Source organism: Hippoglossus hippoglossus, chromosome 7, assembly GCF_009819705.1.
Source record: "Hippoglossus hippoglossus isolate fHipHip1 chromosome 7, fHipHip1.pri, whole genome shotgun sequence".
Classification (NCBI taxonomy): domain Eukaryota; kingdom Metazoa; phylum Chordata; class Actinopteri; order Pleuronectiformes; family Pleuronectidae; genus Hippoglossus; species Hippoglossus hippoglossus.
In genome coordinates, this window is record NC_047157.1 from 6,650,351 (window position 1) to 6,665,240 (window position 14,890).

Here is a 14,890-nt window from a genome sequence, read left to right on the forward strand (position 1 = left end):
CTCTCAATCTCTCTCTATATGTATCCACATACTAGAATGTGTTAATATACTGCTCAACCACTAATTCATATATTTAAATCCGCATGCGATGAAAAATGTATCTGCATTGTGCTATTTAAAAATATGTATAGAATTTTTTGATTAGTTTAGAGTCCTATCTTACACCTGGTGCCAAGCTACACCACGCACAATGCTGAATCATTTTCCATCCATGCACACACCCATCTGAGCTCCCATGGCTGTGTTGGGGTGTGGTCAGGTGCATTGTTGTTGTGTTGTAATCTTGAGGCGACACAAAGTGATTGCGCTTTTGACAAACAAAAACTTGGTGTAAAATCAATAGCACAGTAATATTACTGTCATTAAAAGACCTCTCCTCACTAAGCTAACTTATTGAAGAGAAAAGCATTGTCAAGATAGTATACATGTATCTACACAGAAAACAGCAATCATTTTTAGTTTCGGGTGATTATACAGAAGTGAGAACATCATTATGGTTACTGTATTCATTTTCTACAAATGGATCCCCCTCCATCCTACACACTGGACCTAGAGAGATATAGATATAGATAAAAATATATTGATACCATCATTTCGAACCATGTGTCTGGTTCAGTGACCTTTTTTATAGCTCTTACTGATGCAATAAACACATTTATTAACTACTCTGGAAGTATTTTTTAAAAGTTCTATGGACTGTTGAAACAATAACCAACCGCGTTCCACCTACTAATTCCACAAATGTCTTTCTCTCTGTATGTGAAACACATATCTTGCACACTTGGCATGTATATTGCTAATGGCAGTGGGGAGTGCAGAGTCGAATTTGGTGTGATTTGGACATGTGATACAATCGATATTAATAAAGATGTTATATTGAGTTGAAAAAGTGAGCTTTTGTTTTGAAAAGTTGTGAACTTGGGTCTAAAGATTGTGTCACTTTCTTAACAGACCTTTGACCTGATAGCTGACATTTAAGGTACAAAAAAAACTCCTGTTAAGTAAATCTTTCATATGTGTATGTATAACACATACATATGAACTGTAATGAAGCAAATTAAGTTCATTTCATTTTATGAAAAACATTGACTAAAAACTTAATTGCAGATAAACCAGGTAGGATGACCACACAGTATTCTAACCCTGCTCTGCTCCAGAGACTGTTTATAAAAAGGTTCTGCACACAACGCTTCAGCATGCAAAAAATAAGACTTACAGCATATTGTAAAACTGTTTGAAGAGGATTCACTAATGACAAGGAATAACTTTGATTTAGACTCCGGAGCAACAATATAGACCCAAAGAACAGAACATGACAGACAGGTTTACAACAGGTAGGCACCCTCACTAATGTAGAAAATGAAAGGTACAGCTCACAACAAAGCTTCCACCATCAACCTGTCAAACATGGTGCTGCTTCTGTTTTGAGTCTGGCATATAGGGCTGGCTTCTAAATAACGTTTTTGGTGTCTGGCTCATGCGGATCATTGACTGAAAGTGAAAATATTAGTTATATTCATATGTTTAATGGATGCCAGCACAAGAGTAGAGCTCCATCTGGAGTAATGTAATGAATCCAGCTATAATGAAAAAAGGATATAAATGATACCCTGGTTAATGTTATTTAAAGGGCCTCAGCACGACAACCCAGCCACAACATGTGATAAACGCTATCTGCCATCAACAAAATATGATGATAAGAACAATGACTACAATCTTGTCACCTTTGTCAGAAGGTGGATCATGGATGATCTTCAGGTAACACTCATACTGAGCAGCCAGGATCTGGTATCGGGACGGTCCTAGTACAGTGGATATGTCGCTGATATTCTCCTGCTGTACTGGCCCCCCTGTTTCATCAGCTGCCACAGACCCAACATCCTCACACTGGGACACCTGGGTAGTGAAAAAATACAGATATGGGGTATTATTGATATTACCATTGGAAAATTATCTCCGGATTAATTCATATTTTTCTGTTATGCTGTGGTCACAACAAACGCAAAGCAAATTTCTGCATCGCGCTACGCATCATTTGTGTGTAGGTCACGGTCACACATATGCAAATGTTGCAGTGGCGAACCTTTGCTTCTTAACCTTAATGAATTTTGACCGGTGATATTCGCAATCGCATATGTGCCTTTGCCCTAACTTCTGGTACACACGCAAGCAATGTGAGTCAACAAAACCCACTAATATTCGCCTATTCTCTGGAAAAAAGAAGAATGCCTTGTACCTGTTGTGTAAATGCAGGTACAATGCCGTTATGTGTTTTCACAAGAGCATCTGGAGGCACAGACAGCGCGGGGAATTCCACAGTCTACTCCAGGAGCTGCGTATGGATGACTGTTGGTTTTAGCGCTTTATACCATTGTTGCCTATGTGACTGACTGAAGTTACACCATGAGTTGTCTGAGCCCTGAACGATTACCTGAAGCTACACTATTGGTCAGCTGGCCAAGTTTTAGCAGGAGGACCCAGCAAGACAAACCGTGACTTCTTTTGACAAACCGTTGCTACTTTCTATCGATTAAAGTCGCCAGTGCTGTCATTTAAGTGAGAGGCTCACCTCTTTCTGCAGCTTTACTCTTTTCAGAGAAAGTCAGAAAGGTCGAAGACAGACGCTTTCAGGTCAAAAAGATGCAAAAAACATCTTGATCGCCCCCTAGTGGCAGAATGCAGTAAAGGTCTGCCTCCTCCATGTTAGTCGATGGGATATGGACCAAACTAAAGAGTTAGGAACGTTTTTTTTTTTAAATCCTCATGGTATAGGCCATCATATGAAATACCAGGAGTGAGTGAAAATGTGTGTGTGTCAGGACCCGATCAGTACATGAAGTTTACTTAGTGTTTGTTCAATTCCCTCCAGAGTTTATGAAGCTGCATTTCAACATCATGAAAAATTTGTTGTCAACATTTAGTGCTCAGTTCAATTTCGGAACTGTGAACTTAGTTCATTTTCATCTGAATGAACTGAACTTTGAACTAGTTCTTGTTAAGTGTGAACTGGCACAACACTGTTCATCAATATGTGAATTGGCACATGACCATACACAGTCCAGCCATACACTCGGTTTTGACCTAGTCTTTCATTGCCTTACATTAGATAATATTTTCTATGCTAAATGTGTGAAAAGCATCCACAGACACAGGCTGATGTACTCACCTCTGTTTCCAGCACCAGCACAACTATAAGTGAAAGTGTTAGAGTCCTCCACATGTCTCTGAAAGGGAAAAGGAACAAGAACATTGCATTAGGACATTTTTACGCTAGTTCGCTGGGCAATCATGTGTCATTACTGTGACTGCATTTCTAGAAGAGGAATCTGGGAACATGATGCATAAAGAGCTCTCGACTGTCATAGCATGTGGTCACCAAAGTATCCTGTGTATAGTGCAGTGCATAGTGCATATAGTGCATGTACAGTTGAAATTTGGATTCACTGTGCGTGTGTGACTGCATGTTTTTTGTGAGAATGTCTGTGTGTCTTTATTTACAGTATGTGTATTTTCTCATCTATCAGGACAGGAAGTTCATGCTTCAGCAGTCGTTCCTCTACACTGTCCAGTCAGGGTCACAGAAACAGATGTGTGTTTATTATTGTTTTTGGGTAAAAGGGCAGCAAGTTCCCTTTAGTGTTTACTCTGCAATGAGCCAAAAAAAGCTGAGAGAAAAATATAAAGACAGGGGGACACAGAGGTGATGGTGGCAGAGAGTCTCAATAATAATAATAATAATAATAATAATAATAAAATTAACACGTGCAAAAAAAATGTCACTTTAGTGGAAAAACATGACTGGAGGAAGGAAAAGGTATTTTAATGATTGGACGTCATGGCCACCATAATGTAACAAACATAGTATATCATAGCATACATAACATAATATAACACCTTCAGGTGTTTTTTTTTATAATAGGTTATTACTATTAACATATGAATTTTAGTCATTTCAATCCCAAGATTGTGGTACTACTTTGTTTAGTATGTAATAAGAGACATTTTACAAACATATAAAACTTTTGTACTGATGTACGTATAATGTGCGACTGAATACATCATGGTTGCTGATGAGCTGTTGGAAGGAAAAACACGACATAGCCCAGTTTAACTGAAAGAGAACATTTTAATTAATCATGTTTCATGAGCATTTAAGCATCATTTAATGTAAAGTTCAGTGATTTGATGTGAGGCTCACAGGGAGCAACGTGCAAAGGTTGTACAGAAATAAGCACTTTTGATTCACAAGACGCAAAGGTGATTATTAAAACATTTGCAGTAAATAACTTCTCAGTGTTCAAGATTTTAATATTTATGTGGACCTAACCTACTGGAGAAGCGTTAAGTTGCATAACGTTTACATGCATGGAAACACAATGTGGTGCTAATAGTGCTCGCTCCTGCTGCGTTCTATTTTTAACATTTGATAGTAAATGGTAAATATTACCATGTAGATAAAAAATGATTAGAGGAAAGTCAAAATTTGGGGGAAATAGATGGTTGCTGTGTCAATATTTTCTTTAACATTGACAGTTTTTTTTTTTTAACATTCCTCAAGAAATAATGCAGAGGTCTTTTATAAATTAAAATCAGGTATCTGCAGAGTGCTTGTAACGATGAACAGATGCAATTGGGTGTGGATCCAGGTCATGATTATCTGTACTGCTTATCCTTCAGAGGGGAGCAGGGGGAGTTGGACCCAATTCCAGCTGATATTTGGTTTGGGTCACAAGTCCAAGGCTGACATATGGAGACCAAAAAAATCACTCCTGGTTGATTTAAAGTCTCCAGTCTAACCCCAGTCTGCATGTCTTTGAACTGTGAGAGGAAACCTGAGTGCCCAGAGCGAACACAGGGAGAACATCCAAGCTCCAGCAGAGGCTTCTTGCTGAGAGGCAGCAGTGCTTCACACTGCACCACCGAGCGGCCCATCCAGATAAATGTAATCTCAATATGCAATATGGCAATCATACCTTGGACGTATAGCTCTGAGTGCTCTTCTAGTTTTAAATCTGAAGTTTTCTAGTGGAGAGTTACATGACAAAATCAACTCTCATGTCTGACCATCAAATATTAACCTACAGCCAGCAGCCACTTATCATAATCCTCTGTATGAGGATGACAAAAAACAGGCTCGTATAATATAATGTTTTAAACTAAGATGTCGTAACGTGTTCATTTTATCTATTCAAAAACTGCATGACCTCCTGTAAGCTGACAAATCGTTACACTAACGCTGTTTTCGTATGACTTAAACAAATCAAATGTAACATGTTAATTAGTGGGATCTTATCTTACAGTCCCAGGCAAATGTATCGCCATTTCCAGGCTTTGTGCAAAACTATGCTTTGGCTGCAGCTTCATGTTTAACAGTCACACTTACTCTCTCCCAACAAGCAAATAAGTGTTTATCTCCCAAAACGTGGAACTATTCTTTGGTGTATCCCTCTTTTTGCAATTAACACAATAATGTGACATCTTTCCGAGTTTCTGACAATAAACAACACAGAGACCCACAATCGCCCACCAACAGACATTCATTTGTAATTACGATTCCATTTATTAAGAACCAAACAAAGAATGCCTTGCTATCTGTTATGTACACAGTTGCCTCTAGCAATGCATTGTTCCCAATCATGATATTGTAAATCCAAGGACACACTCACTCTTGTATTATAATACGTTGGCAGTACACGGTGTGGGCCATTGTCCCAGATAGGCACTGCTTACAATCTATCTGTGAACTGTAGCCAAGTAGTTTGGGTTCTCTGCTCTGGTAACAATACAAACTGAAAGGCTGTTGCCTTTGTCACTTCCTTTGCCCCCATCTTTTTCTCCAGGGTCATCACCTCTATTAACCTAAAGGATTCAGAGCACCAGACATAAATGCACGTGAGGATCCGTGTCTGTGATTTCATCAGTGTTTGGATTAACGACTGTTTCTGTGTCCGGACAATCTCTTTCTGGGGGGTACTTGAGGAAAAGAGGAGTTTAAAGTAAGGTCAAACGAGCACATCTCTGTCTCCTCTGTTTTCTCTCTTCCTTCACCATCATATGTCAACATTTATCACAGTCACTCTATCACACGTTGACAATGTGTGTCCCTTAAGCTTCCCATTCAGGCTTTTATTGAGATTGCTCACAAGTCAACAATCTTTAAGAAAGTTGTCTCTCTCTTTTTTTGTCGCCTAGATAATAGTGTTGATGTGGCCAAGTTTACTTTAAAGGTAAAAGGCATATTCTCATGCCAGTGGATATACAGCTTTTGCAAGCACCTTAACATTGTTCTTTAGTTTGTTGACAAGGAGCTGTTGTCTGAAAATTATTAAACACACACGTGAGCCACGCTGTAGCCCTGGGCAACTGGGTTTATTTTTGATTCAATCGCACATACACTGTCCTGCTTAAAAGTGCAAAATAAGAACTCAAATTCACCACATCCATGGAATAAATTGTTTATAACCTATAATCGCACCCTGCAGTTGTGTGCCTCCGCCAACCAGTGCAGTTTCAGTCCCTCTAGGTGTTCCCTACAGATTGTATTCACAATAATATCAAATCACTGTGACCTTTGAATCCGAGTGACAGTTGGTCAAAATTTGAAGAATTTCGCTGAAGGCGGTTTTGAGATATCATGTTCAAAAGGCCAAAAAACATGTTTTGCGAGGCTATCAAGACCTTGAACTTTGACCTTTGACCACCTAAATGCAATCAGTGGAAGATTTACAAATTTCCCTCTAGGTGTTCTTGAGATGTCGCGTTCACAAGAAAGGGATGGAATCGTCCATCCGTTCCAACGCGTGACACTACCTGAAAACGTACCTGTATTATTACGTTTTCTATTTTTTTATTGGTATTTAATTTGGTGACAGTAACAACTATGCTGTCAATAAGCAAACATACTGTGAACTAAAGAGAATGTAAGTTTGGTAATTCCTCCTATATTTTCAGTTTATTCCTTTGCAAACCACCATATTTAGTTGCTTAGAGCCTATGAAGACTCTCTTCCTTACTCATAATAATAAGATATAAAAACATTGCAGCCAGTCATGTGCAAACGAGGATAGCTACTGTCTCTTAGCATAAATCCTCCAATAGCTCAGTGTATTCCTTTCATGGTGTACTCTTTCTCCGGCTTGGTGTTTAGATGGTCTGAGGAATGTGTGGTTCACTTGGTAACAGCTGTGGAAAGAACACTGAGATGTGAGTGCACCATGTGAAGGAGACTCATAACAACACAACCCAACAAGGTCATGCAGCTTCAATCATAAAAATATTAACATGTGTATCAAGCTTCAACAATCCTCATCGGTTGTTGGCAACCACGATGCTCAAGGTAAGTGATGTCTGTAATGAATGTGCCATTTATATTCATGAATCCCATACATCACAGTACACAAACAGTAATCACAGGGTTTGAACTGTTCTATTAGTTTTGGAAGCAAACAGTAATTCACTAAAAATGCTGCCAAGCTGTATAAACATTAAAAACAGCCTTCTGTGACTGGGCTAAACTTCTACTTCACAAAGGTTTGTGGGAAGGAAGCTGGACTTTCGGACACAGTTAACAAAGAATATAACAGAATATTTAATGGGGGGAGGAAGAAGGCTTACAAAGGCCTGTACGAAGCTCAACATATCCTGGATATTTCTCTGTTATACAGCTTTACTAAGGCTGCATCTGTACTACGGTACTATGCTTTCAAACTAAAACAATCTGTCCACACAAGAGTTTTGGCTCCGTGTCAGCGTTAATCCCTGTCCATACTAACACACCTGAAAACGCATATCACATGACCTCTCACGTACACTGGTCAGAATTCAACTGCACAAGAGCTGTTAGCAAAGGCAACAGGGTCACAACACTTGATTTGATTATCCATTTTAGGTTCTACACTGGTAGCCCAGGATAATGCTGGTTGTTTTCTATCAGGAGGGAGGGGCTCATATGATGAGAGCCTAATGAATCAGTGAATGTCGTGACCAAATCTGTGTGTGGATGCATTGGAAAACATATGTATGGAGCCAAAGCCTACCCCACTGCATCTCACTCTAAGGGAATCAATTCTTCATTAGAACCACCATCATAAGGCAGGGCTAAACCTGGGGTTATGTTGCTAGCCACAAAGTTTTTGTAGTACAGGCATCAGAAAGAAGGAATATGAATATGTCTGTGTCTGAGCCCTTACTTTAGATTTAGAACATTCCAGTGGAGACAAACCTCCACTGAGGAAATTGAAACACACGTTTTTTTATCCTAAAATTCATACGATGCCTTAGGATTCCAGGATTACTCAATGTCATTGGTAATATGGAAGAGCTTCTAAGTCATTAAACTTATGCAACTTCATGCAAATACAATTTCTTAGGATTCCACGATAAGCTATGAATTAAAAATTAAAAGAGAAGGCTTTCAGTAAACTCCCGTTTTCTTAGAGCAGTGTGTTACTGAGACGTGGAAGATAAATATGTACATAACATACACATTATACTTAATGTGACATAATCAGACTTACAGTAGAATGGCCACACCTGGCTGGTAACAGGGAACAACTTAGATAAAGCTTTCCTGGCTACAGGTTACCTAATTACAATAACAATCCTGAAGTGTTGCCTGGGAGAGGTTCTACACTTTCAACTCCTTCCAACGTTTAAGCATCACCACTCTGTGTTATTTGATCCATTCCTGATCAACTGCTGTCCTTTTTTTTCTACACCCATTTCTTTTCTCCGAACTGCACTCTGCCACCCTCTAAATCAATTATGCTCTCCCACAATTCCCAGAAGGCCTTTGGATCACTTCCAAGGAACCGTAATTTTCCATTTAGAATCACAGTACATCCGATTTATAAATGTGTAGGTGGGAAAAGTGGAACGTTCCAGTGTGGGGGAAATGTAAGACGCAGCAAAACTGCATTGCTTCCTGGTCTTTGGAGATAACTGTTTTGGAAAAACTGTTTTTTTCATGTATGATTCTTTGACGACAGTTCTTCACTCATCTTTTATCACATCTTATGTTTCTGATTAAGTTTTCTGTGCAACCTTTGAGCAGAATCATTTTTTTAACCCCATATCCTTGGACCTCACAGTGACTCACATTGCTCTCATGAGGCCATGGCTCATCAGATGGGATGATGGGAAATCCAAATATTGTTGTTTTCCTCCACAAGATTGAGGTTTTTATTGGCCCTTGCACCCTGCATGAAATGGCCTGCAGCTGTAAAACAGGATATTGCTGCAACCCTAGAGGCCAATACTGTTTATGAGCAGCAGAAAAGTAAAAGAAGCCATTTTAGATCAGTTCTTAACTTCTTAAGGCTTGGATATTGATATTAACTTTAGGAAAATGTACATTTGTCTTAACAAATGCAGTAAATGGGAGCACACTGTGGAAAAGTAGTGCTAATTTGATAAATACAGACATAGACATAAGCATATGTGAGAACAGAACAAAAGCATGAAATAACCCCCATCCCCCTCCAAAAAAATAAATATATATATACATACAATAAAATAAATAAGCAAATACAAAAGAAAACAATCTGAGCAAATCCGACTGGACTTTGTCTGCTGCTGTCGACAACAAAAGAGAAGATGTTTTATAATTAATGTTCTTTAAAGTACTTAAACCAATATGACTCAAAGGAACGATCGCAGAGTTGTGCTGCAGATGGGAGTGTTTGCCTGAGATAAGATAAAATACCAGAAAAAACAACACCAGGGAGAAGCAGAGGGAGCAAAAACACACAGCCAATTACTCCAGAGTTGGACGACATAAAAAAAAAAACAGTGGCTTAACCTCTCGTCTCTTTCACACAGTTCACATATGATAAAGAACAACTGTGTGTGGCAACAAGTCTGTAGACACACAAACTAGGGCTAGAGCTCATAATATAACAATCAATCATCAGCTCATCTGCTGATATTCATTCAAAGGGGGTGACTTCACGGTGCTTTTTCAAAACCCAAAGAGTTTATTATCAAAGACAACCTATCACCACCATATAGTCCCATGTGGGAAGCTATAGCCAGAATATTTCGGCATTTCTGCTCAAAAATGTTGGATCAGGAATTGATGATTAATAAATAATTTCAATTGTTGCAGATCTTTTTTCTGTATATCCACTTAACAATGTAATTGAACTCTACAAGCTACAATGCAAATGATCAGTGTTGAATTAAGATGTGTTCAGAAACATAACTTAAATCGAAGTACCAATTCAAATGAATTTTCTGACCAGAGATTTTGATTATCAGCCATAATATTGTAATCATCCAAGCTACGAGACTGTGAGACGGTGTTATGTGTTTCTGTAGAAGTCACAAGTCAACATGTTGTATTGGCAATGTGAAGGAGAAGTACACTACCCACAAACCTCACGTCTAATAGCAACGTCTCTGATTGCTGAAGCTCACTGTTACCATGGAAATGTTTACCACAACCGTGAATACAAGCGGATGGTTCAGTGTTACATTACGTTTACCACAGAGCGACCATGCAATCTCTTCCTAACATGCTGCGATTTTTTAGATATGAGGAAAAGAGTAAGTGCACTGGAAGTCGTTGGAAAGTACAACTAAATTAACTGGTAGTTCTGTTGGTGCTTTCACACAAAACACAGTTAAAAAGAGAATAAGAAATGAACAAATATGAACATGTGAAAATATGGTATAAATAAAATCCAACAGTGTAACAGTGAGAGCTTATTGCTGTAAACTACTCAACTGGATATTGAATTAAAGTGGGAGCTGTGTTTCTCATCTGCTCAGTGATTCTCCTTCAGTTCAGTCTTAGATGGTTCCTTCCAATAAGCTGCTCTGGGTGACTGTCTCATAGGTCGATCTGTCAGAGCTCTATCTGGAAAGTGTGTGTGTGTGTGTGTGTGTGTGTGTGTGTGTGTGTGTGTGTGTGTGTGTGTGTGTGTGTGTGTGTGTGTGTGTGTGTGTGTGTGTGTGTGTGTGTGCGTGTGTGATGTGTGTGTGTGAGTTTCATGTCTGTGTGCTCCCGTACTATTCCTATTTATTTTGTATTCCAGCGGGGTATCCTGAGTATCACAGAGAAGCTACGCAAACACCAAGCATATGCATGTGAGTGTGTATGTCTGTATGTGAGGGAAGGCAGAGGAAGGATGGTGGCTGAGGAGGACGGTATTATCTTCCTCTGTCATCCGGCAACCACTTCCTCCCCTCACCCCCCTCTCCACATTAAAAGAGGCCAACAGGTTAAAAATAAGCCATTGTTACACACACACAAAGGGACGTGGAGGGGACTCTCATAGTGGGGGGACACGGCTTACATCCTCGTGGCCTTATAACACAAAGTCACTGGGAGGTGAGGACGTTCATGTTTACAGATTTTTTACAGGGTGAAAATGGGAAAAGTCTCTGATTTGAGAAGCTGTGACCATTTTTTGCCACATTAGTGGTGCTGCTGGCTGTGTGAACCGAAGTAACACAAATTACAAACTTTCACTGACACTGAAATCTACTCAAAACTGTTGAGTAAATCAAAGCATATGAAACCACAAATATCTTTGAATTTATATAAAAATTTAAAAATATTTCTTAATAATTCCCAATGATTCTACAATACAAATAGCACCAATGATATGAATCATTCAATATGAAGTACAGATGCCATCATCATTTATCTGTAGTGCAAAGTTTAAAAACATACATATAAACATATCATTCAGTCCAGCGTTCAACATAATAACACACATAAACTGTATGTTGGATATAAAGAAAGGCCAAATATTGCCTCTCTTAAAAAGTTGAGGAAAAAGTAGAACCTACTTTCTTTCCAATTTGACTTCATGGCATCATCTTCCTGAAGATTTGATCCTTTTGACTTTTTATGAACTGACACAGTGCTAAACCCTACTCTCAACATAAGAGAACCGAAGACATCACTTTATATTTTCACTCCTCTCTTGGGTTCTTTGTGTATCACATGGTTGGTCTCAGCTTGTAGCTTCTTCAGATATATTCATTCATGAGCCCAAAGATATTGCGAACATATCAGAGAAACCTGGTTTTCTCTTTGCTCTGGGTCATTTAAAAAAATGCATGAATCTGTTACAATCAGCAGAAGAATCAAAACCACAGGACTCGAGCTCAGACACACACAGAGACTAGAGTGGTGCATACCACCGCCAAGGCCCAATAGACAGACAACTATCCCAGTTATGTGATGATGGCTAATGTGTTAAAGGTTTCAGTAAGCTTATATCGAGATAGGTTGTATGATGTATCGTATGAAGGCTAAAGTGTTGGTTCCTCATTTTAACGCAGAAGACAGTCTGATCTTCTGATATCCTCCCTCTACAATAACATGTAGCCAAAACCACACTGAATTGTGCAAATCAGGACAGAAGTGCATACTGTCTGGCGGGGGTTTCCTCAAAAGTGTTTAAGTATTTTAAAGGAAAAGTTAAAACAAATCTAATCAATCAATTGGTGTGAACAGGGGGCCTGACTGTGGGATAGTCTGCTGACAAGCCCTTGTTTTACCCATGGTGAGGCCTTTGGCAAACCACGGCTAATTTGCACATCCAGCAGACAGAGTTACATCTGTGTTCATTTTGAGTCATGTTGAATATAAATTGCTTCTCTAGATGTTCGACTTTCTTCACTAGTGAGGCCTTCCACTAAAATCAGCTGCCCTGCTGCTGGAAAATAGACTGATGAGAGTCCACACACAACACTGTGTTATGCAATGACCACAAAGAAGTTCAGTTCCAGGTCAAACAGGGTAACCAGCAGGCAGGGGGTGACTGGAGAAGAATAGATGTACTAAGCCTTCACTGAACAAATGTTTTGGATGCTTGACAGAGATGCTTGTAACATGAGTTGATCTTCAGAGAATATAATGTTTTTTGCACACCCCTCATTTTGTTCTGGGTCAGTGTTTCCTGCTATGACTAAACGCACGTCTTCTGACCCCACTTTTAAAGTTTTGTGGAAAGTGGCCTAAAAACACCATCTGATCCTGTAAAATAACTGCTGTTGTGGTGACTTCTTACAGCAACGGAGCTGTCCATGTGAGTTGGTTATTTTCCCATAGCTGGACCCAAGAATAGCTCCACCAGCTTGAAACTGAACCATGTGGTGTCTTTTTATTTTCACATTTTGAATATTTTATGTCCCAGGGTCGTAAAAGCTGCGCAGACAGTACAGACCAGAGAATAGAGCCCGAGTCCATGGACGGGATGGTCCAGCTACGACATGTAGAAGAAAATCCTTTTACTTTATCTCTTTCTCTTGATATTTTCCTAATGCACCTAGATCAAACTATTTTGCATTAATTAACAGATACCTGTGTAAAATTCATAATGTATTGTTCTACTTGTGAATTCAATTGACCAGAACCCTCCTCATGCAGACAGAGATTTCACGAGCTGTTGAACGGATTGACCAAACAGGTTACTGGAAGATTGGACCACACTTTATTGTAAATTAGCCTCTTCAGGACTTCCTGAGGCTACATCTATGTTTACGTTTGAGAACGCATCGACTGGGTTACGAATACGCCTGGCGTCCACACTACTTCAGTTTTAGAGTCGCTAAAACAGAGAAGTTTGCTGGCCACTGTTTTAGTTCGAAAACTCAGGGGCTGCATTTTAGTCCAGACGGGCAGAAACGGAAATGTTTGTAAACGATGACGTAGACACTCTCAACCACTTGATTATTGGGTCTTTTTGACGAAGCCTTCCCTGATTCGTCAGGCTCCCATCACATGACCCTCTTCATAAAAACAACCTGCATTTGCCTCAGCTACCAGTGTAGAACACAACATGGCTAATCAATTACAAACGTTGCTGACCCTGTTGTCTTTGCTAACAGCTGTTGGGCAGTTAAATTCAGCGTTTTACAATAATACAACTGCAATAATGAACATGCGTAGGAGATGCACTTTTATTGGAGCAATCTGTGTACACCAGCACATACAGTCAGGTGTACGTGAGTGGTCACGTGATATGCGTGTGTGACCAGAGATTGTAGAAACGTAGAAGTATGAATTTAGCCAGAGATTTCACTAGGTCTTCAAGATTGGAGCACATTATATTGTATTGTAAATGAGCCTGTTCAAGACTTTCTGAGCAATATTCTCCTATTCAGACGCCTTGATTAGCCCTGCCCACAACCTATTGTTTTCAGACTTGCCTTCATGTAATGGTATAAAAGCTCAACCCTGAATGTTGACAATCAGACAGACATGTACCGCCTTGTTGTGATGTCCGTCTCCACTGTGCAGGGAATAAAACTCATCTGTACCAGCCACAGAATTTGAACCCGGATGAATTTGTATTCTTCTACATATATAACCCCCCAATCGTCACCAGTACAGCAATAACCATGTCCGCCTCAGACGTCTCCCACCACCTATCAGTTGACGTGGGTCTCTGCCAGCACATGCAGTTCTCAGATACGGTCAGGCTGACACCACGTTCACCAGCACAAAGCATCTGCGCTGATTCTTTGTTCATCTCGTTTCATTAGTCACTGAGGTCTTTCCTTAGTTTCCCCCTGAGAGTAAACAAACTCTGTCGCGTTCCCTTCTCTGACTCACTGTCCTTGAAATGTCACAAAAAAGTCCCACATATTCTTATACTTTTATAGCATAAGATAAACATAATGAAGGAGTTGGAAGTGTTCAGGAATACCAGTTACTAAGTGAGGGGAGTTGTGGCTTTATGTCTTATGCCTATGGTCCCATTATTTCTTCAGCAAAACTCTTGTGAAAATCTTCGTCACTCTAACTTCAACCCCTGCAGCTATTATTTACAATAATATTATTTATATGATACAACTCTGACATGACACTTATCTACAACAGAGCCTAAAATAAGCACAAGCTTTTTTTTCTGGTACTTGAAGGTTGGGTGTC

General features: G+C 39.5%; 1 protein-coding gene across 1 annotated transcript in view; it reads right to left on the reverse strand.

The window, feature by feature from the left end:
• The window catches only part of calcrl2 (calcitonin receptor-like 2), a 28,851-nt gene that overhangs the window by 12,068 nt on the left and 1,893 nt on the right, over positions 1 to 14,890 (reverse strand). Inside the window, exons 2-3 of the mRNA XM_034591754.1 lie at positions 3,167 to 3,224; positions 1,725 to 1,896 (exon numbers count right to left, since the gene is read on the reverse strand). Coding sequence (XP_034447645.1) covers positions 1,725 to 1,896; positions 3,167 to 3,224 — 230 coding nt within the window. The remainder of the gene's footprint in view (positions 1 to 1,724; positions 1,897 to 3,166; positions 3,225 to 14,890) is intronic.